This window comes from Mastigoproctus giganteus, chromosome 2 (genome assembly GCF_048544385.1).
Source record: "Mastigoproctus giganteus isolate SK-2022 chromosome 2, ASM4854438v1, whole genome shotgun sequence".
Classification (NCBI taxonomy): domain Eukaryota; kingdom Metazoa; phylum Arthropoda; class Arachnida; order Uropygi; family Thelyphonidae; genus Mastigoproctus; species Mastigoproctus giganteus.
This window is the reverse complement of record NC_143576.1, coordinates 188,801,988-188,821,208: the sequence shown is the minus strand read 5'-3', so window position 1 is coordinate 188,821,208 and position 19,221 is coordinate 188,801,988. Positions and strand designations below refer to the sequence as shown.

General features: G+C 34.6%; 1 protein-coding gene across 5 annotated transcripts in view; it reads left to right on the top strand.

Moving 5' to 3' along the window:
• PCB (Pyruvate carboxylase) overlaps positions 1-19,221 on the top strand; it is a 593,745-nt gene that overhangs the window by 434,505 nt on the left and 140,019 nt on the right. For all 5 annotated transcript variants that reach the window (XM_090389678.1, XM_090389679.1, XM_090389675.1 and 2 more), the window contains 3 exons: positions 4,650-4,756; positions 9,145-9,278; positions 16,072-16,321. In XM_090389678.1, coding sequence (XP_090245804.1) covers positions 4,650-4,756; positions 9,145-9,278; positions 16,072-16,321 — 491 coding nt within the window. The remainder of the gene's footprint in view (positions 1-4,649; positions 4,757-9,144; positions 9,279-16,071; positions 16,322-19,221) is intronic.

Here is a 19,221-nt window from a genome sequence, read left to right as displayed (position 1 = left end):
AGAATGGCCATACCTTTGTCAAATGGACCTAGAGCTTCAGTCTTTTTTTTTTTTTTTTTTTTTTTTTTGTGAGCTATTCTCTTTATTGCTAGGTTCATTTCTGTTCCTTCTACACTCTTATCCTTTGTTGCTCTAACTTAGAGTCTCATTAGGTCAGCTGAAAATATATTATGCCTCACACACACACCAATTCATTGTAGCTTGGTGACATCAACCCATGATGCCACAGTATTGTCTGTGGACTTCTTGATATTTTATCCCCACAAGAACTACCAAAGTAAGGGATGGTTGGTCACAGCCATCTAGCTTGGATATCAGTTGTTGCGTGGTCTGCCTAAGATGGTTCTAAATGCCTAAGATAGGCTTTAAATGTAACTGTATCCTCTCTGTCTGTTGGTTGCAGTAAAGTGGTTATGTTCAATTGGTATGAAAAACAATGTGTTGTCATTCAGACCTTCAGCGTAACAGATTATATGGTGTCAACAGGATGGTAAGGCAAAGTGTTAAAAATGAGCAAGGTCTTAAGATTGCATTCCTCACAATATTTTTTTGATTTTGGAGGGAGAAGTGTTTTAATTTATTAAAAATATCAAAATTATGTAAATTGGAGATTGCCTCTATTGATTTGTTCAGGTTTTGTGCCTTAATGGCCACCTATTCTTCACCTGTAAAATTCAGTAAAGAAAGTGTTTTTACTTTCTTTACCATTGTTCATAGCATGGTTCTAATTTTCTTTCTGTATTAACATTCCAATTCTTACAGAATTTTAGCTTTAATCTTCTTTTCTCCATATTTTCCTTGTTGTTTCTTCATAAGGACTGCGTGTGTGACATCCATAATGAATTTTAATCAAAACTTTGAAGTTGTTTTCTTAATGGGATGGGTTATTCATAAAGATTGGTATAAATCAGTACGAAAAAAATATAAAAATATACTTAATTAAAGAAACTGATAATTGTACAACTTCTGTGTCTTAGAAAGAAGTAGAGGCTTCGTTATTATTCAAGAGTTTTGTTAAAAAAAAATTAAGTATTTATAAAACAAAGGCCTGTGAGAAGACTGACAATAGCATGCTTACCAGCTTCAAAAAATCTGTGTTGAACATAGCATTAGCATTAGTAGAGGCATTTGATGCAAGAAAGCAAGCTTATGCAGCATCAGCCAAAAAAAAAAAAAAAAAAAAAACCCCACTTCCACTTCACCCCTCTGTTCGTTCAAAATACCTGTCCAGCTGAGCCTTAAACTTATTTAGGCTATCAACCTCCACCACAAGGGATGGCAGTCTGTTCCACCAACCAACCACCCGCTGGCTAAAGGCAAATTTCCGCACGTCTATCCTACATCTGTCTTTCCTCAATTTGAATTTATGCCCTCTCAGGTGATTTTTCTGAGCTAGAGGAAGAATCCCATCAGCATTGAGCATGCTTAAGCCATTCAAGGCTTTATACACCTCTATCAGATCACCTCGCTGGTGCCTAGTCTCCAGACACTGTAATTTACAAAACTTAAGCCTTTCTTCGTAAGAGCACCCCTTTGTTCCATTCACTAATCTTGTTGCCCTTCTCTGTACTCGTTCCAGCAGCTCTACATCCTTCTTGAAATGAGGCCTCCAGACCTGTATACAGTACTCTAGGTGTGGCCTGACCATTGCCTTATACAATGGAATAATCACCTCCTTATCCCTGCTGGAAAAATTCCTGTATATCATTGACAATACTCCATGAGCTACTCTTGCAACCCGTCTGCACTGCTCAGAGAACTTCATATCTGCCTGCACAATCACCCCCAAGTCCCTTTCATTCTCTACCACTGTCAGTGTAGTACCACAGAGTTGATACGTTGCTCTGGGGTTGCTTTTTCCCATGTGTAGTACTTTACATTTGTCAATGTTAAACTTCATTTGCCACCTCTCAGCCCATCTGCTCAACCTTTCCAGATCCTGTTGCAGCAGCACAGTGTCAGTAGTGTCCTTGATTTTCCCATGTGTAGTACTTTACATTTGTCAATGTTAAACTTCATTTGCCACCTCTCAGCCCATCTGCTCAACCTTTCCAGATCCTGTTGCAGCAGCATAGTGTCAGTAGTGTCCTTGACAACCCTGCCAACCTTTGTATCATCTGCAAACTTGGACATTAAGCTTGATATACCATCATCAATATCATTTATAAATACAGAAAACAATAATGGACCCAACACTGAGCCCTGAGGGACTCCACTAATAACATTAGTCCACGATGAGCAGTGTCCATTGATTACCACTCTCTGTCTTCTCCCCCTCAACCACCCCTTTATCCATAGCAGCAATTTGCCTCCAATGTCACACTGCTCCAATTTGTGTAGCAGTCTTCCATGTGCAACAGTATCAAAAGCCTTTCTAAGATCCAAGTATATAATATCAAAGTTATTCCCTGCATCCAGTTCTTTTGTGACTGCATCATAGTATCCAATCAAGTTGGTCAGGCAAGACTTCCCCTTAACAAAACCATGCTGTGTCTGAGCTATAACTGAAGTCTTGTCTAAATGATCCTGCAGTGCTTCTTTAACCAGTGCCTAATATATATAAATGTGAAGGTTAATTTTTTTGCGCAACCACCTAAAATACTTTCCACAGAACCTTGGGTACTGTGAATGAATTGCAGGGTGAAAGGTTTCACCAAGATAACAAGACCAGAAAAATAATACTGGGTAAATAAAATCATGCAGTGATTTTAAATTACTGTTGATGTTTAAAATAGGATTCATGTCATGAGTGCACATAGGTATCAAAAAGGTTCAAATTCATCCGAGTGCAAAAATAAATGTGTTGAACCACTAAATAAATTATTGATTAGAGAAAAAAGCTGTTGAAGAATAAATGTTTTTTATATAAGGGCTTTAGTGTATTATGGTTCTAATATTTCTAGGGAAAATATGCTGAAGGAATTGACAGATATGGTATTGATGTCTTTGAATTTCCCTTATAGTTTAAGTTACACTGTTGTTTCGGAAAACCTTTTCTGACCTGTGCTCCACTGAAACACTATTAATGGTTTTTCTCCAGTGAGTCATTTCTAATGGTGATTGTGGTGAGGTTCACAATTAGTATGGTGATTCTCATACCTAGGCCTCATTTTAAATGTCTTCACACCCCATAACTTGAGAATAAATTTAACCTCCTTGGACTCATGGGAGGTCCCCATAGAATGGAGACATGCAAATGTGTCCTCAATTCACAAAGGGGATCAAGGGGTGGCACGAGTAATTACAGACCTGTTAGTTTGACTTCTTTCTGGGTAAAATAATTGAGTCACTGGTTAAAGAAGCAATGTAGGATCATCTAGACAAGATTGCAGTTATAATTCAGACAAGACCTTAAACATGAGTTTAAGGTCTTGTCTGACAATTTGATTGGATACTATGATGTGGTTACAAAGGAACTGAATGCAAAATATTATTTTGATATATACTTGGATTTTAGGAAAGCTTTTGATACTGTTGCACATGGAAGACTACTCTGCAAATTGGAGCACAATGGCATTAAGGGCAAGTTGCTACAATGGATAAAAGGATGGTTGAGTGGGAGAAGACAGAGTAATTCAATGGACACTGCTCTTCGTGGACTGATGTTATTAGTGGAGTCCCCACAGGGTTTGTTTTCTGTATTTATCAATGATATTGATGAAGGTATATCAGGGTTAATGTCTAAGTTTGCAGATGAGATGAAAGTTGGCAGGGTTGGTAATGACAGTACACTACTGCAACAGGATCTGGAAAAGTTGAGTAGATGGGCTGAGAGGTGACAACTGAAGTTTAACATTGATAAATGTAAAGTACTGCATATGGGTTGCAGTAACCCCAGAGTAACATCCCAACTGGGTGGTACTACACTCAACATAGTGAAGAATGAAAAGGACCTGGGAGTAATTGTGTAGTCAGATATGAAGTTTTCTGAGCCACACCTTGAGTACTGCATACAGGTTGGAGGCCTCAGTTTACTGGAGGCCTCATTTTAGGCAGGATGTGGAGCTGCTGGAATGAGTATAGAAAAGGGCAACAAGATTAGTGAGAAAGAGGTGTTGTTACCAAGAAAGGCTTAAGAACTGCAAATTTCAATATCTGGAGACTCGACACCTGTGAGGTGATCTAATTGAGGTGTATAAGGCCTTGAATGGTTTGAGCAAGCTCAGTGCTGATGGGATTCTTCATTTTGATCATATTACTCACCTGAGGGAACAAATTCAAATTGAGAAAGACAATTGTAGAATAGATGTGCGGAAATTTGCCTTTAGCCAGCGGGTGGTTGATAGTTGGAATAAATTCCATCTGTTGTTGTGGTTGTCAACAACTTAAATAAGTTCAAGGCAGAACTAGACAAATATTTGGAGTGAATTTATGGGTGAAATAGGAAGGGTTTTTTTTTTTTTTTTTGCACTGATGCTATATAAGCTTGCTTCCTTGCATCATATGTCTCTACTAATGCTAATGCCAACTCTACCTAAACAACAGACTCCTTTTATGGTGTGGCTCTCATGAAAATTAAGCACATAAAAAATATTAAGGATGCTGTTTCATAGTGCTGTCAGGAATGTCAGTTTTATTTATCAAATTTGTGCAGTTTAGTATGTATTCATCTATGTATTTCATTATTTGATATAATTTTTTTTTTCTAGGTTTTGTGAATTGGCTAAACAATGTGGAATGGACATTTTCAGAGTATTTGACTCCCTTAATTATCTTCCTAACCTTTTTCTAGGAATGGAAGCTGCTGGAAAAGTTGGTAAAGTGTGAAATGTTTTACTTATTTTGATAACATCCAAGTTTTTAATGAAATTTGCATAATATTTAAATTGTTAAAAAAATTTTATTATCCATTTGTTGCTGTGATTTTTCATATTTAATAGTGTGGAATCAGTAATGTGATTAAATTCATCCTGTGCCCCCACATGATATGGTTTAGCTTATGAATAAATCCACAATGAAGATCTCTTAAATGTTATCAGAACTAATGTTAATTAAAAAGCAAACTAATCAGAATTGGTGTTTTATCGCTCCTTGATACTAAGCACTCTGTGTAGCAGCGTGACTTAAATTGCTTCATGATAACATGAGCCTCACCACATCTTAATGCTTCAGCAGTACAGCTGAGAAGCAGAGTGCTGTTGAGCTCAACGTTTTTGAACTTCCTCAAGAATGTAGCCAGAAGTCTTCTTACACTCAAGCAATGAGATGAAAATAGTTGGGTGTTAATTTTTTCATCCCCCCCACTATGCAGTAGTCTTTGGAAGTCTTTCATGAATACATATAGGCTGTCTGTCATTCTGATGGTGTGACTAACTTAAGTCTTGGTGACACAATGGGACTGTCTATCCCATGAGGGCATGTTTGAGCCAAATGTTATTTATTCCAAAAGTTTTATATGAATGAACCTTTTACTTCACCACAATACTAAGATAAATTATATATTATTTGAAGAATAATAATGACCAGAGTAAGTATTACCTTATGGGTATTACCACATTCCCTTGATTAATATATCGTTACAGTAGGGAAAAAATGGAAAAGTGAGCAGTAACTGCAGTTCATACAAGGTTTGATTAAAAAAAAAAAAGTGTTAATATTGAAAAAAGTTATTTTATTCAATGATAAATATTTGCATCATTGATATTCTTCAATATAAGCTGCTTTGTAACTACACCCTTGTTCCATTGTGTCACTAATCAAAACATTTTTGGAAGTCTTTTGTGAATGCTTGTATGCTCTGTCATATTTCATTGGATTTCTTAAATTGACTGATTGTGTCACCAAGTGAGTCATACCATCTGACACAGATTGACTTGTGATAAAGGTGCTTTTGATCTTGAGTGAGAATGGATGGGATAAACTTGGCACTTACTTGCATCATTCTCAGATCTTCAGTCATAATGCCTGAATATGCAAATCAGCTGTAAAAAACTGGTGCAGACATAATGCATAATAACACAGTGCACTTGGAACCTTACAGCAATAACATAATGGCCTGAACTGAATCAAATGGTATCCTCAGCAGTTTAAAACATCTTGTCATTGGGGATATTAATTAGAGCTCATGGGTAGGCAGCTCACTCAGTAAGAAAAAATTTTTCAGTTTGCCTTTCTATGCAACGTGTTAGAGAGGTAACAAGAGAAAGCAGTATTCTTGATCTGGTTATTAGCAGTAATTCATCATGTATTAAGAATCTTAAAGTTAAGGAACTTTTTAGATGGCATTAGTTGTAGCATATCAGTGTAAGATTTCTAAGAAATGAAAAAAAAAAAAAGAAAGGTTTTTCGTAAAGGTGATTGTAGTGGGATCAACCAGTTTTCCTAAAAAGTGTAAATGCCAAATGGGTAATTACAGAGTCCACTAAGCAATTTCATACCAATCATGAGAAACTAGTTTATACTTGCTGCAGAAAACTGCTTTGCATGATTGTTAATTGTCATGCAATACAGAGTTCTGCAGTAAGTATAAACTAGTTTATAATAAACTTACTTTGGTGGGGGGGGGGTGTATCAAGCTAAAGTAGATTATGGGAAGTTTTTGACTAAGAATGCAAACAAAAGTAGCAGTGAATTATATTGGTATATTACCACTAGAAGGAAAGGGATGAATCACGTTGGTCCTCTAGATCAGTGGTTTCAAAACGTTTTTTGGTCATGCACCCTTATTTTAGTTAAAAGGACTAGTGCGCACCCTGGAATAAAAAAATAAATATTTAAGTTTAATTTATTTTTTTTTAATTTATTTATTTACAGATCATTTACAGGGAAGGCATCTAAAGTCACAAATATCTAAAGTCACAATTTTAAAAGATCACAAATAAAAAAAAAAAAAAGTACAAAACAAAATTAAATTGTAGTTCAAGTACAAAATGCATGTATTTGAACGTACATGATCAAATAAAGCTGCGTGATCAAACCAAGTTGCATATTAAAGTATTAAAAAAACATTTATTTATAATTTTTATTTTCAATTAGGTTTTGAAAACCTAATGTTTTCATAATTAATAAATATTGATTTATTGCGGATATCTTGAGCATCCAATGGAGCATCTTGCGCACCCCTAGGGGTGCATGCACTCAACTTTGGAGACCACATCTCTAGATATAAATGCATATCAGCAGAGTTGTTAGTATGCCATTTACATCTGATGAATGTATATATATATTGAATCCTGTCAGGTGCTTCAGAAAAGTTTGGGTACTCATAGGCGATATGTACTTCCTGTATTATGGTAAGTGATTACTATAGAAGTAATCACTCTACCTATTCCAAAGACTGTGAAACATGAAAAAAAAAAAAAAATTTAGAAATGCAGTTTTTTTTTATTTCTGAATCTTTCCCAACAGAAACCTTCCAACAGTGCAAATAGAAAAGACTATTACTGCTGTTAAAACCAACTTTTGAGCTCCTCTTAACATCTGAATAACACATTGTGCTCACTTAATACTAATTTGACATGAAAACCTCTTCACTGCCGACTTCCAGCCATCAACACATGCCAGTTACATTTCCTGAATGTATCTCCTACTTCACAGCCAGCTATGAAACCTAAAGAGCAAGAAACCATCTCTCCATGATCATATGGATATAGATGAAAAAGAAAACCAGGATGAGCCATTCCTAGAAATATATGCCAAGGAAGACATGGGCAAATGTCCTTATTCCCTAAAAAAGAGAAGCTTGAACAACATAAGTAGACCACCTCTTGGAAACAGAGTTAAAATGCAAAACCGAAATAATGCATACAAAGGTATATAGGAATTTTCAAGATTCCATAGTTAACATTAATGACATTTGGGACTTCCCATATGGGAAGTTTTTCAATATCATTGGAAATCTTTCCCACACTTGTGTTGTTATCGGCAATATTTGGTACTGGGATCCCTACTGACTGATTGAGGTATTTTGATGGTTGAATCCTATATACCATCACATAATTTGTATTGCTGATGGAGGATTTTATACATTTCCTGTTCATAATCTCTATGTGGAAGCAAATAACCATTGTTATTGTGTTGACAGGAGCAGTTGTCCCTTCCAGACATTACTGTATCTGAGCAGATTCTTCCTTGAATGTAGCATATACACTGAAGAATTGCTATAAAGGTAGCATTGGATCACTTAAGAACTTGCCAATATTAATGATGCATATATGCACAAATTCTTTAAGCAGATTGCAGGCTTTAGCAGTGAAGAGATATACTACTTTGATAGTTTCTTGTATTGATCATATCTCTCTCTCTCTCTCTCTCTATGAATTCAGTTCTCCACCTGCTTTTGCTGGATCTGTAGTCACAGTGGAATTAGAGAAAATTATTTGGCTGATATTAAAACCATCAATTTCCAAGAACACTGTTTATTAGTCTCCTATTCAGACTGTAGAAGAAGAAATATGCAATAAGATATATTCCCAGTAGCAATTAATGACATGAACAAGTTACAAATTACACCAGATTAAAACTAATCAAATTATGACAGTCCAATGGGTGCAGAAGCTGTAGAGAGGACATTGTCTTGTTCAGTATTATAAGACACAAAAGAATGTACCATCTTACACATTCTTTTCTGTTGAAAGCTGATGACCCTCTTTTGTGTGAATATAGCGACACTATTTTAAGTTAAAGTGGGAATGTTTTATTGCTTTTAACCATCTAACTGAACCTTGCACATTCAGTCAGGTTTCATCTGATGGTTGCCATGTGTCAGTTGTTTTTATCTGTTTAAGATTAACTAATATGGTTAATTATATATCTATATAAAGTAAACTGTTTATAGTATTTTTAATAGGATAACATGTTATTCAGTTTACAAAAATCTATATTTTAATTTTTTATGACTTGCCTTTAGGGAATTAAATCTTTTTTACTGCTGTGCCAATAAAATCCAAATCTGTAACAACTGATGTTGTTTGTATTCTGTTTAATGTATTGAAAATTTCCACAGAAACAGTTCTGTTCTTCCCAAGAGAAAATTTGTTTTGTCTGAGGTTAATTTTTGAATATTGTCCAGAATTTTATGCTTCCATAAGAGTGTTTTGTCAAAAAGGAACTTGCAGTGATTTAAGTTGTATTGTTTAGTTGTATTACATTCAATGTTAGTTTCTAAGTTTGCATTATATTACTGTTTTCCTTTGTTCTATATAGGAGGTGTAGTTGAGGGTGCAATTTCATATACAGGCGATGTATCGAACCCTTCAAGAACTAAATATGATCTCAATTATTATTTAAGGCTTGCAGATGAATTGGTCAAAGCTGGAACCCATATATTATCTATAAAAGTAGGTATTTCAATAAAATTAAAATAAACTTGTAATAATAATGGAATTTTTGTTACTTTCTAGAACTTAATGAGATAATTAAGCAGAAAACGTTAGCATTTTATTGGAAAAATTTGAGTACTTGAAGAGAAGGGCCATTGCACTTGAAGGAATTAAATCAGGGGACTCATCAAGCACTCAGCTCCCCACCTTAACATTGGAACCTAATCTCATGTATTTGGCTATGCAGTGTTGTCACCATGAGTAGGAGGCATTGATCTTGCAGAAAGTTGTTATTTTTGGTAACTTTTTTTTTCAGGGAAATGAGGAATATTTTATGCACTCAGGATAGGTGGAATAGGACTGGGATATGTCTGCTGGGAACAAAATTTGGTGATGTTGTGAAACGGTTATCTTTTAAGGGTGTAGGTTGGGGGGGGGGGGGGGTTTGCTGGAGCTTTACTCTGGAGACTAAACATGGGTTTCACCACTTCAAGTCTCTAATAAGCAAAGTGGTACTGTACCAGCGAATGAGTCACCACTTAGTATTGCCTGGTAACACAGGGATAGCATTCTTGTGTGTGTTCGATCACCCCCCCCCCCACACCTACATTGGTTTACACCTGGGTGGTCACCCCCAGTATACTAGACGCAGTATTTCAGGAATTATTCCCTGGGGGTTACTAGCAGTCCCACCATTGTGAAAGTCCAAGCAGATGATTTTGTTATCTAAAAGACTGAACTTCACGACGATTCATTCCACTTGAATCACACAAGGGTCACCTGAATATCAGTTTCATCAGCATTTTAGATACTCTGGTAGTGAGTTTGCTTGTCATACTTGAGAGAATGTCTGTGACTAGCCTCAGGATGTTTATGCTGTGGTGGAAAACTCTGTATTGCAACTGCTTGTCCATCAGTTGTATGGCACCATACAAGCTGAATATTCCTATTACATTCCAGTATACACAGATGGGTCAAAAAGTGAAACCAAAGTCGGAATAGCTGCAGTTTTTCTGAATTAATGCAGTATTTAGATAACTTTCAGCACACAAAAAAGTATAATATTTACTGATTCTAAGTTCATTGCAAGACTGAACATACCCTTGGATGCCTCTGATCCTGCCTTCACTGAAAACAAGATGGAAAGTATTTTACCTGTACACATTAGGAATTTCTGGCAATGAATAATCTGGTGCAATTGTTGCATACACCAGTGGCAACTAATTGGGAAGATGAAAGAGATAAACTGAAGCACATTAAACCGGTTTTATTGCCATGGTCATCTATCTTCAGAATGAATAGGCAGGCGGAAGTTGGACATTTCTGACAAATGCTATTGGTGGCTATCAACTAAAATTTGATAGGTGGTAGATGGCTTTCATCAACCGGTGAAATACCACCACTTTGCTTATTGGAGGCTTGAAGTGGTGAAACCCATGTTTAGTCTCTAGAGCAAAGTTTCCGGCATCCCCCTCCCCCCATACTTCTCCTTCAACCCTAACCCAAGCATGGTATTAAGTACTATAGGTTCTAATACCTCTCGTGTTTGGGGTTCACATAAAAAAAAAAAAAAAAAAAGAGCCCTGCAAGGGTTTCACTCTTGCAATCGGCGTTTACCATACAAATGTTAAGAAAGGCTCTAACTCTTACTAAAGCAAGTGTTTTTGACCATGTGACATCCATTATTAAGTTATTAAAACCTTTCACCAAAATCACTAGATCACCTGCTCTTTCTATATAACAGAATCTTCCCTGAAGAGCAGTTTCTGAACTCCTAGTATAATGCAATCATCCAGTGGAATTTTAATATGCTCTCAGAATGATCTTCAGTTCTGAACTTCTGATTATTTTTTAAGTAAAAGTATAGCCATAAAACACACACACACACACACACACACACACACACACACACACACACACACACACACACACACACAGTAGAATCTCGTTAATACAAACTTGGCTTGTATAAAATTCTCATTTATATGAAGTACATATTGTTCCCCTGCTAAAGGATAAGTTTTTCTACATACGTTTCTCACAAAATTTGTTAATATATGGTGAGGCTTCGATTTCTGTTAACATTGACATCTAATATTCTCTGGAACTGATTACCTTTAATAAAGCTTTCGTTTTAAGGACTGATGATGTTTTCGGGAACTGATGGTTTTCTGGTACAGCTGGGAACAATGCATGGTTGGAAATTTCCGGACACAGGTGGAGGCTTGGCCAATCAGTACACCCAACATCGCTTGTTTGTTTTTATACGATTGTTATCAACCAATCAGCATCTTTATTTTTCAGCATAATATTCCCGTTTTGTTTTGAAATAAGTAATGCCCATTGTTATTCTTTATCTTCTGTTTGATTTGGTTGTTCTGTGTAAACAGAGCATTTTTGTGAATTACAATTAAATTGTGGTTATTTTTGAATTTATTAATTAAATTGAAATTTATGATTGTCTTCTAAAGTGTAAATTAAGAATAAAATTTCCATTAAAGTGAAGCAGGAGATAATAACAAAAAACTTGCAGTAAAAATTAGTGCATGGATATGGTTTCCCTCAATCAGCTATTTCTACAATAGTTAAACAAAAGGAAATTTTAAAGAGTGTTAAAGTTGCTGATAATTCCACATCAGTGCATAAGGGCTTTATGGTGGAAATGGAAAGACTTGCTAATATGAATAAAGGTAAGGCAGATGATGGGTGCCACAATTCCTAGACAATTTATCTGCAAATGTGCTAAGCAGATCTGTAATGACCTGAAACTTAAAGCCCCATTAACCAGTGGCATGCTGTGTGCTTTGAAGACGTTAAAGCCAGCAGAGGTTCTAGTGCTTCAAACAGAGGGAGAATATCAAAAGTGTTATAAGGCATGTAGAGGCACTCAGTGCTAATAAAGAAGGAGCTGAGGCCTTTAAAACTGAATTCCAAGAATTCGTTGAATCAGGAGGGTTATTTTCCCCAGAAAGTTTTTAATGTTGACAAACTGGCCTCTTCTGGAAACAAATTCCCAGGAGAACATACATCACTAAGGATGAGACTAGTTTACCTGGGCATAAGCTTATGAACAATACGCTCACTCTCCTGTTGGGTTCTAATGCCTCTGGAGATTAAGCTGAAGCCCTTGCTAGTGTATCACTCTAACACCCCCATGGTATTAAACAACAAAAAAAATCAACATAGGAAGATGATGGTGCTTTGACAAATTAATCACTCTTGGCGAATTACTGGGTCTGGAGGTTGATTAAGATATGGATGATGGTATTGATGCTCATGAGTGTCAGCTAACAACAGAGGAGCTACAAGAGTTGGAGAAAATTATGGAGTGTGACAATGGAGGAGAAGACGACGACACCCAAAAAGTGTCAGCTGAAGAGTTAGACTATCTTTTCTTTTCTTGTTGGGAGAATTTAAGAGAAGTGGTAAAAAAAATCCCAACATTGAAAACACTGAACCCCTGATGTGTAAAATGGAAGGTGAAGTTATTTCTTACTTCAGGAAGCTGAAAAAAGTTCACCAGAAACAGTACCTGATGCCAGTTACACCTACCCCACCACCACTATGCTGCCATCGATTTCACCAGTCCTGCACTTCAAGTCTAAGGTAAATGTTAATTTGTTGTTTTTTTTTTTTATTTTAAGGTGTTTTATAACTATTTATTAAATAATCTTTATAAAACACTCATTTTTAATGTAAAAATCAAGTATAGCTTGATAATTTTCTTCAACTCTTGTAACTCCTCTGTTAGCTCACACCCATGAGCATGAAGTATATTTTATAATTGTTGGGGTTGCTTGTCATGGTCTTGCAACAAATTACAGGAAATCAATGTATTATTGATTACAGCTTAAAATATTTTCAACATTGTGTGTTGAAAACATTAAGCTGGTAATTCATTCCACTATGGGTTTTGTTGAACAAATTACCAAAGGATGTTGGGCCCCACTGTATATTACAAAGTCTGATTTTATCCCTTGAGAAATAAATTTTTGTTTTATTTAGTTAATACAAAACTTAGTGTAATTCTAATTAATTGAAATTTAACTTATTTCCAAACAAAATACTTTCTCTCCGAAAAGTCTTTTAACAGTGGAAAATTAAATAAAAAATCACTATTCTGTACTAAAAGCCTTTTGTCTTATTCCTATTTGTTGGCAGTATAGTCTTTAGCTGTTAGTAAAAAATTATATGATGTGGCTCTTTGTTTCTGTTTATTTTTTTTCTCTTCATTATTATTTTTTTATTAATTGAATATTATCAATGTATACAGCCACACTGCCAGTATATTCTCCCTTTATTTGGACTTGAATGTTGACATTTCATGGTTGATTAGATTTGTTGTCCAAAAAACCATCAATCTCAAGCTTGCCAAATTTTGGATGTTGCTGTGACACTTAAGCTGGTGAACACTTTAACTCTATATTACCAGTTTTTTGCAGCAACTGAATCTAGTTATTTATAACTTCAAGAAAATATAGTAAAGTCTACCTAACAAGATACTTGATCAGCAACATCAGGGAACAGTTTTCTGCCATAGTGGAATGGCTTAGATGCTGTTCATTGTGGTTTTATTGCTTGGGAGGGTACTGCTTCAAACATAAAAACCACCTGCTTTCACAAAGAGTGGCTTTGGTGAAAATAGCATTGAATTACATGGTTAGCAAATGAATGTGATAGCAACATTCTGGATTTATGAGACTTTGAAGAAACATATGGATTTTGTTAAAATCTGAGGAGTTTAAGATATTATTACAGCAATACTAACAGTGCTTTTCACCAATAAGAAAAATTAAGTTTAGTTTTATTAACTTTTTTAGCTGATACTGTATAAGCTTGCTTTCTTTCATCATTTGCCACTACCAATACTAAATACTATTAGAGAGGATGGACAAGTGATACAGGAAATGTTTTTTTGTTTTTTCCCCCCTTGCTGATGTAGTATGAGCTTACTTACATTATTTGCCACTACTGTGTTGCATTTGATAATGTCATAAACAAATGAAATGAAATTAGAATCTTTCCTTAATTTATTAGAGTTGATTGGTTTTTATTTTCTTTATTATTAACCCTGTAATTCTGCTTTTATTATTTTATATGATACTAATTATATTTTAATTTCAATTACTTTGTATCTTTTCTTGATGTTTCTCTCACATATAAAAGAAAACCAAAACAGATTTTTATTCTTATTATTGCCTGACAAAGTTAATGTACCAAAGGTACATTAACAATGTATAATGCTAAGTTTTTTGATATTTTTGGCAGACCTCATTATTACAAAATCTGAAAATTAATGGTGCCAAATAGATTTGAAACGGTGCTGTCTAAGTGGTGGTACTCAACTGAAAATAGGTAACAGTAGTCTTCTCTAATGGGGAAGCATTACTTATTTGAATTATAAGGAGGGCAACTCGTGAAGCATTTCACGAAATGAGATGTTACAATAACGATGGCAATGTACAAACTTCGGTTTGTCTAAAAAATTCAACTATGTAATAATGATGGAAATGCACATAACCAATGTCATGGTTTGAATTTTACATAGGTTGAGGTTTTCTGACCTAAAATATTATTAGTCTAAGAAGTAAACCTGTTGGCATTTCTTATATTGTGTAAATAAGTCATAATTGAGTTGTCACCCCTTTTCTCTGGGTGCTTACCTGCTCACTGATGAGAAGCCAAATAGTTTTGAAACAGTGCTGTCTGAGTGGTGGTATTCTCTAGTGGGCAAGTGTTACTTTTTTTGAAGTATAAGAAGAACAACTCGTGAAGTATTTCAAAATATGAGATTTTAAAATAATGATGCCAGTGTACAAACTCTGGTTTGTCTAAAAAAAATTCAACTATTTAATGATGCAAATGCATTAACCAATGTTAAAATCTGAAAATTTATGCCCCTTGAACTTTGTGTAATGGAATACTACTGTGTGCGTGTGTGTCTGTGTCTGATAACAAGATAGCTATTACTAAAAATATTATTTGTTCTCATTTTCGAATTTAGTTTAAGAATGGAATTATAAAAAAAAAAAAAAAAAATTCAAGAATAAGTAAATAAAAATGGCATTGTGGTTAGTGATCGGTGCTATTGCGAATCAGCGCAAATCGGACCAGCGCAAAACGAGGGCTACCTGTACTTGTATCATTGGATTTTAAGTCAGAAGATTGATCCAACTTTTCCCCTCAGAGAAATTTGTCTGTTGTTTATTTTATCTTTTATAAATTCTCTGTACCACTATTCATTGATTCAAATCTCTCACATTGTGAATTGCATACATAAAATAAAATTATTAGCACCATTGCTTGAAACTCGCTTATCATTTGAAATTGTATTAAAATCCAGAAGTCATTATTCATGAATAGGTAATACCAACCAAAATGAAAATTTCTGTGAATGGTACTTTTAGCAGTTTGAATGATATGAGCAAACATGTTATTTCAGAATACTGAGCTGTTTCCAAGTGTTATACACAATTTACAGATGTCAAGCAAACTATGCAAACCGGTCCTTTTCCAATTATAGATGTAATTTAAATAGTATACGTGACATGGAGTATAGAAAAGATATTTTTTTTAAATGTGATTATGATTTTATTATTTTTTTTATTCAATCTTGGCACCTAGAAATCAAATTGCTAATTATAATTAATACATACTGGCATAATATAATATAAGTAATACATACTGGCATAATATATACCTACTAGTCAATAGCTAAAAAAACCTTTTATGGAACATTTAATTTAAAAAGACTGATTTTCACTGCATTTACTAATTTTTTTTATTTCCCCTTTATTGCATTTATCTTTAGGATATGGCAGGACTGCTGAAACCTCGAGCTGCCAAACTTCTTGTTTCTGCTATACGAGAACGGCATCCTGAAATTCCAATTCATATACATACTCATGATACTGCTGGAGCTGGGGTAGCTTCCATGTTAGCATGTGCAGAAGCATCTGCAGACATAGTGGATGTAGCAGTAGATTCTATGTCTGGCCTGACTTCTCAACCTAGTATGGGAGCAGTTGTAGCTAGTTTGCAAGGTTCTGACCATGACACTGGTAATTCTTCAACTAGTTCCTAGTTAGCTGTATTACTTTAGTTAGAATTATTTTTCTTTTTAAAAAATTAAAATGTATAATGGATGAAGTGAATAAGAACCTCATCCTGAATGAGGATTTCAGTATTGAAACCCTTATTCAGGATGAGGTAAAACTGAATAAGTGCCTGGTGTAGGTTTTATTTGAATTTTGGGTCTCTTGCCTTGGCACATGCTTGTAATACAGACATACCAGATTTATGGCAGATATTCTTGTTTACACATAATAAGTCAGACATTTGTGTTTTGAAACATTTTCTGTAGCCATAATATAACTGGGAATTACATTCCCAGCAGAGGTTTAGATTGCAGATTGCTAAAATTGGAATTATAAATTAACGAATATTGTGCTGTATGAGTTCGGTTCAAAAGGTCTCTGGATTATGCTACAGAACCTGTGACAAAGTGTAACTTGTTTAGACATGTCACATCATTACCTCCATGCATAGTTTACCCCCTCTAAGCTGTATATGAATATTTCATCTTTTCCTAATAGATTGCAATGCTTATTGTATCCATTTTTTGTAGAATTTAATAAAAAAAAATTAAATGATTTTTAAAACATTTTTAATTTTTAAAAATTAAATTTAAAAAATGCTATTTTTATCTTTATTTTAAAAAAAATTAATTCTGTTAAAATTTTAAAAAGTTATAAGCCTAAAACTATAAAGATGAAGCTATTAGAATCTTCCATTTTCCAGTTTAAAAAAAAAAAACTTAAATGTACAAAATTGAAAAGGTATATGCTTATATATTTGCTTATTGTGTGTATAAATAGTTTTAAAAAAAGTTTAAATATGCATATATGAGATGCTATTATTCACTTCCATTTTCAAAATTTATTTCAAATTTTGTGCACCTCACACCTTGTCAAAATTTTGAATATTACTCATGTCACTAACTCTTTATCCCAAGTGACTGCTTTATTATTCAAACATAATAAATATTTTAAATGAATCTTTCAAAATTGAATAGTTTGTCTGTTAGAAACTATTAAGTCACTAGATCAAATGGAAAAGTTTTAGAAAGCTTTATAGAGCCATTTGCAGTTTCGGTTTTCTTCACTAGCATTACTACAATTTAAAAGTAGAACCGATGTGGTGGGACCTGCTAGATGCGCTCATGTTATTACTTGGGAAAATCAATAAAATAAATCTTCAAAAACCATACAGAGTTTAAAAAAAAAAAATTCTATTTTTAGGAAGGTGCAGAAAATGCATATTTTTATCTTCAGTCAACAATTAATGCAAGCTCATGATTTTTTGAGTTATACCTCACAAGTGTAGTGGCTGATAGTGCAGTTTTAAGAAAGCTGATAATCAAGGTGCTTCCACATCTCATTGTCTTTCTAAACATCAGAGTGCACTGCACAATCTGCCTATGATAAATTTTGCTTTAAAATCATTAAAAATGCAAGTGAAATATTTAACTTCTTCATAATAGCATATGGTACTCTGCCACACACAAGTTTTCACTGTTGTTTCAAAGAAGTTAGTCAAGAGTGATCTGGATGGCCTTCAAACTCAACAGATGATGATATTGTGTCTCAAGTGAGAACTTTGGTGTGAAATGACTGAAGATTAACTGTTTGTGGAATTGTTGAAGAAACTTTTTTTCTCTGTCTGATAATCATTTTAGTTTAATGAAAACCTTGAACATGAGGTGCATTTCCACAAAGTTTGCCACTACTGTTAACAGAGTAATTACAGGAATGGCATAAAGTCCTGTTGTTTGACTGTATGAATGATGAGAAATGTGTAATTGAAACGTCATTATTGAAACGTGTAATTTGAGATTAAACTTTAAGTGTTATCTTGAAACTAAACAGTAGCTATCCCAGTGGAAGAATGCCTCCAACCTAAGATAAAAAAAAAAAAAAAAAACCCATAAACAAGCACGCAGCAAAACAACAGCCATGTTACTGCACTGACAGCCATTTTTTTGACTGGAGAGTGTTGGCCATGACGAATACGCTCCTGAGGAACAAACTATAAAAGAGTTCTGTACTTCATTTCTGAGATTCAGTTAATCAAGGGTTCTTTGCCTAAGTTCTTAGATGTGGTGAAAGAAAAAGACCAGTCCAAAGACTAGTTGCTTCACCATTACAATGCACCATTGCATTCATTGAAACTTGGCCAAACACAGAATTGCTCAAATTCAGCAACCTCTATATTCATCAAGTATGACTCCATGTGATTTTTTTTGTTTCCTAGACAAAAAAAAACATTGGATGGATTGTTGCTTTAATGACATAAAAAACAGATAAGTAATATGATGGGCCAGTTTTCAGGTTTTGAAATTGGCTTTCCAGAAGTGCATCCAAGAGTGTGGGAAAATTGGGCTGAGTGCATCATGACAGAGAAATACTATTTCCGTGGGTGAGGTCAAGTCACCCTCTCTTTAATTATGCTTACTGGCACAATTGCAGCAGTTTAGATATTTTTTTTTTTTTGAACAGACCTCTTATAAAAATATTAAATTAATACTTTTATATATGAAGCAGAAGATGCATTCCTGAAGCTTGTAACATTAACATAGGGTCGGGATGCATTCCCAGTCTTCATCACCATTAAATAGTTTATTCTGTACAGTACTAAATTAGAAGTAAATAAATAAATAAAATCAAGGGTGCATAACAAAACATTCATGCTTCTTAGTGTGGCCTTAGTCTTATGTATAGTAATAAGGTTTCATTGCACACTTCATTTCCATACATGGTTTCAGTGGGAGAAGGAACATTGAAAGAGATAACAGAATCCACCAGTGATGGTAATCCAGGGTTGAGGCTCTCCTTTTTCTATTAATGATGGGCCAGTTTTCAGGTTTTGAAATTGACTTTCCAGAAGTGCTTCCAAGAGTGTG